The following is a 5,101-nucleotide window of genomic DNA, read 5'->3' as shown; positions in this document are numbered from 1 at the left end:
CTCATGTCATCAAACAAAATGTCTGGATTCTGGTTCGGACAGAGAACTACATTTAATTATTCATCTTTGGCTATTGAAAGTGGCTACATCCATTAACTACACTAGACGAAAAGCAGAATTAGTGTCATGGGAAATCCTATGGAAGTTACATGATCCCCTGAAGTTAATAGGTATTCACAGCACGACAACACCGAGTTCTCCCGCGACAGTAACTACAGTGAAGCGGAGAGTACGTACCGCGGAGAGGGGGTCTGGAGAACAAAGGGGGAGAGCAGCCGAGGGGGCGCGGAGCCGCGGAGCGAAGGTGTTATCTAATTAGCATATGACTCAGGGCCAAGCCGCTGCTGAGCCTCTCTCGATTCCCCATTGGAGGAAACCAACCCGGAAAGTCACTCGTGGTTGGCTGGTAGAAGTGTTGCCATTGGTCACCCTGGGTCATTGCAGCACACACGTGGGGGTAAACCCCTCCCATACAATATTAATAATAAAAATTAATTTATAGTTGTTACTAATAATATATATAATAATATTTAATAATTTATTAGTAAGCCTTTCCCAAAAGCAATGCAGTTAATTAAGACATTCATTCATGTGATGCTTGATGTAATATGTGAACATATTGTACAGGGAAAAAAACATGAACGAGGTATATGTTGAGTCAAAGCTTTATTTACATACAGCACAAATATTGTACAAACACGACTGGAGTTTTTTATTATTTCGAGTTTATTATTAATAAACGGAAATAGCCTTGCTGCATCACCGTTGGATGATCCACAGCAAAAATCCTAAACACATACTTACGTACTGCAAATGCGGTCTTTCAGCGAGTCTCGGCGTAATGTGCAGTGACTGCGTCATTGTGTGCAGGAATCCGGCTGTGAAAAAAAAACTATGTAATGGATCAGATAAAGTAAAGCTGGAGGATGTATTTTAAACAGAACAGCTCTTCTTTATTCATACCCTCGCTCCGCCGGCCATTTTCATCACAGCTGTGAAGAGGGAGTTTCCTACAAACAAACAAAAACTACGGAGAACTACATTTAATTATTCATCTTTGGCTATTGAAAGTGGCTACATCCATTATTGACGATCCTTAGTTATTTATTAACTAACTGTTTTTTACATTATATAATCTGAATAATTATTGTATTAATCATTAGCACAATAGACAGTTATTGTTAGATGCAGCCATGGTACCATTTCTGAAACTATACCCGTTTTATACTTTTTCATTATTTTATTTATTTTATTTACCCTAATGATGTACGCTACATAATGATTCACAAATAGTTATTGCTGAAATATTACTACTAGTTGTTAAATTACCAAGATATTATTCATCATATCCTAAAATGAATGATTAAGCTTGATGAGTCTCTATTCCTTGCTTCATGTTATTTGTAGTTCAATGTATATGACTTTGTTCAAAGTGACGAAGTGTAAATTTAAGAAGAATAGTTTTGTTTGAATCTTGAGTGTGAGTTTGACAAACACTTTGCTGTCACTTTGTGGTTTCCTTTGCAGTGGTTTTGTATTGTTGAGGTTAGGGGTTATAATTTGTGGATACCCTAACTGCGTGTGTTGTCAAGTTCAATTTCTGAAGTGGTATTGATGAGAAGTTGTAAATCGTTAAGAATGTATAAATCTGTGGTAGTTCTCGATCGGGCCCCATTTGGAAGTCGAGTGATACATGTGCGCACACAGTTTGTTCTTTTTTCCCTTCACCTTGGTGAACTCCTCGAGCTCTTCTGTGTAATGGTTCTTCAACATATGAGATCGCTGACATTGTCAAGCGATTTGTGTTAACATGGTGAAAATGGATGTTCGCCTGTACAATTTTTCATTATTAAAAAACCAAGGAAGGCCCGTTTGCCCACTTGCACCTTTTTGAATGGCTGCCAGTCGTTCCCTCCTTCTGACTTTGGCTTGGGAGTCTCTCATTCCAGCAGGGCCCATGTGTCTCTTCTTTCTTGAGGGGTTGCCATTGGATGAGGGATCATGCCTCTCTCTCATCCTCTTGGACTGGTTTGGGCCCGTTTGCCCACTTGCACCTTTTCGAATGGCTGCCAGTCGTTCCCTCCTTCTGACTTTGGCTTGGGAGTCTCTCATTCCAGCAGGGCCCATGTGTCTCTTCTTTCTTGAGGGGTTGCCATTGGATGAGGGATCATGCCTCTCTCTCATCCTCTTGGACTGGTTTGGGCCTGTTTTCCCACTTGTGCCCTTTCAAGTGGCTGCCAGTCGTTCACTCCTTCTGACCTTGGCTTGGGAGTCTTCTGGTCTGAGATGTGGATTAGAAAATAATTTAACTCTTGATCATAGAGCAGTTATTGGACATTTCTAAAAACTCAAATTCTAAAATGCACTTGGCTCCAGATCCATAGTTATGAGAGTTGTATCATTCATTCCATTGAACTCTGAGCAAAAAAACTAAATATTTACCAAAATGTTGAACTATTCTTCTACAATATAAAATGATCCAACAGAAAGATATTTCAAACATACACCTGTTGCCAGACTTTGCATTCACTTTGCTGCCCTCCTTGGCTGGGCTGGCAGTGCTGCTGGAGGAGTCCTTGTTCAGGGACATTTGCAGGATCCCCTGGTCTCAATGTCCTCCATCCTCAGAGCTCTGATCCTGGCAGATGTCCATCAGATCCTTGCATGACTTCAAACTGGAAGACAAATGAACCTGCTGAGTCAAACACCGTAATCACCTTATATCTCTTATATTTTGCACCCATGTCCAACAACACAGACTTACTAGAGGCTGTTTTTGTATGAGCCTTGAAGGTGGCTCATGGTGATGAATGGATGCTGGAGAATTCTCCCGGGGGTAATTCTTTTATACTGACTCATCATCAGCATCTGAGTCATTAGGTCCATGAAGCACTGCAGGTCACAAAATTCAGCCTGGACGTCTTGAAACCAGACAGGATGATCCCCCTTTAACAAGATGAGGAGAACCAACATGTTAGATGTCCTCGTGTTGGGAGTATGAAGGCATTGTGCTGTTATAAATTCATCCATGCTGGTGATCTCAAACTAGAATTTAACCTATTGACTGAAATTAAGAATTGTTTCATTGAGATAGATTGCTCAAAAGGCAGTGGATGGCACAGGGGAAAGAAACACAGACTGAACAAAAGACACCTTAATTAGTGAGCTAGTGGAGCCAGCTAAATGGTTGTAAAATAGTTTGATACCATAAATCTGCCTTCCATCCAAGATCTTGGCCAGAACGCATGTGGAAGGAGGTTTCCTTCATGCCGTGGATCTCTTTGTGCAACTGCAATTTTCCCCATCTGTGGAAAAAACACAACATTGTGAGAGTTATTTAACTTCAAGTTTACATTGTTGATCATGTACATCAGGTTCACTTCTGTTACTGACACATATGAATGAAGTTTGTCTCATTAGTAGAATAGTAAAAATCAGTGAACTTCTACTGGAAACTCTTTCACTATAATAATCAATTGAATGGATTTGAAAATACACAAACATCAAGGCAGAGCTGTACGTGTTTGGTGTGTTTTAAGTGCAGATACTGACCAAATCATCCTCATCCTTGGAACGGAACAGCGGTTTGCCCATCGACAGCTCAGCAGCAATGCAGCCGAGAGACCATACGTCGATTTTCCCGCTGAAATGATCTTGATACAGAATCTCAGGAGCCCTTAGGATAAGAAACACAAACATATTCAGTTTCTGAGATATAAACCTGACATGCCAGTGTACAGGACTTGTCCAATTATTTACAGCAAACACAGCTGTCCCAGGTATACAGATATGCTGTCAGCTACTTACCTGTACCACAAGGTCTGGACGTTTTGACCGAGCATTTCCTCAGGATCATCGAAGGATATGCCAAAGTCAATAACTTTAACTTTCAGTGGCTGCCTGACATGATCCACCAGCATGATGTTATCTGGCTTCAAATCTGCATGAATGATCCCTGTGCTGTTCAAAAAGTCCAAGGCTGTAGCTAGCTGAAATCATGAAAAGCATAATAATAGACCATGAGCTACAGAGTTCATTTCATCAACAACAACTGTAACAGTCACTTTTTAGCGACCAAGTTTACCCTTCACGCTACAAAGCAGTTAGTGTAAGAGCTTGAGTTTAAAAAACAAACCTGCTGCAGAATGGGGCGAATCTGCTTCAGCTGAAGGTGTTGACCCGGGCTGATCCGTTTGAATTTCTGCAGATCCATATCCAGGAGCTCAAACACAAGACAGTAGTGTTCCTTGTAGAAGAAGGACTCGTACAATCTGACGATGTTGAACCTGTCTGAGTTCAGCTTCTTCATGTTTTGAAGGATGACCTCCTCTACTTGTGCATAGTCAATGTCCCAGAGGCTTTCGATGATTTTTAGAGCCACCGTCTCTCCGGTGGTCACATTCCTGCATTGGATGACCATTCCATACGCGCCGTTGCCAAGGTATTTTTGTGCAAGGTATTGTGTTGTGGGGGAGGGGATCAGGTCTCCTTCACTGATATTTAACTCACTGTTGTGAGACACAGTGATGGAATATTTAGGCTGGTGATCTTTCACACTTGTCAGGAGAATAGAAAAGAAAAAAGTTAGATGCAGCCAATTATACCAGTTCCTATCAGCCAGGTAGGTAGAATAAGAGTTTATAGACCATTCATCAAGCTCAGTCCTTATAATCTTTAAACTCTACAAGTAATATCTGACATTCTTTTTTTTTTAGGGTAGTGATTGCAGGGAGAGGTTTGACTTACCTTGAGATGGAGCTTGGTTCTCCATCTGTTTTCGAAACAGTTTTAGTTTCCTGTAAAAACAAATTCCATAAATTTGAATTGTCCAAGATTATAAAAGAATACATATCTTATTGACTTCTCAAATGGATTTAACGTGGAACCTTACCACTGGTTTCTTTAAGAGATCTGAAGGTATCTCCCTGATTGCCTGTACAGTTGCAGTCTTGGTGGTTGAGGGACTGTCCTTTGGGATCCGGTCTTGAAGCTTCTTCTTATATCCCTTTTTCTTTTCTTCAGCTGCTCTTGTTAAAGTTGCTGGAATATCAGTGGAGTCACAACTGCTGAGAGACACAAACACACCTACTGAGTATTCTTA

The 5,101-nt window shown here is 40.8% G+C and overlaps 1 protein-coding gene across 1 annotated transcript; it reads right to left on the bottom strand.

Moving 5' to 3' along the window:
* Window positions 1-3,803: 3,803 nt before the first annotated feature.
* Window positions 3,804-4,791, bottom strand: LOC128442063 (homeodomain-interacting protein kinase 1-like). The gene is made up of 3 exons (XM_053424256.1): window positions 4,747-4,791; window positions 4,136-4,556; window positions 3,804-3,989 (listed from the first exon to the last, which is right to left on the bottom strand). The coding sequence occupies exons 2-3, from the start codon at window positions 4,418-4,420 to the stop codon at window positions 3,804-3,806; spliced, it is 471 nt and encodes a 156-aa protein (XP_053280231.1). The 5' UTR covers window positions 4,421-4,556; window positions 4,747-4,791.
* Window positions 4,792-5,101: the final 310 nt, after the last annotated feature.

This window comes from Pleuronectes platessa, chromosome 6, assembly GCF_947347685.1.
Source record: "Pleuronectes platessa chromosome 6, fPlePla1.1, whole genome shotgun sequence".
NCBI lineage: Eukaryota > Metazoa > Chordata > Actinopteri > Pleuronectiformes > Pleuronectidae > Pleuronectes > Pleuronectes platessa.
The sequence above is the reverse complement of the archived record's forward strand: the minus strand, read 5'-3'. Positions and strand labels throughout refer to the sequence as shown.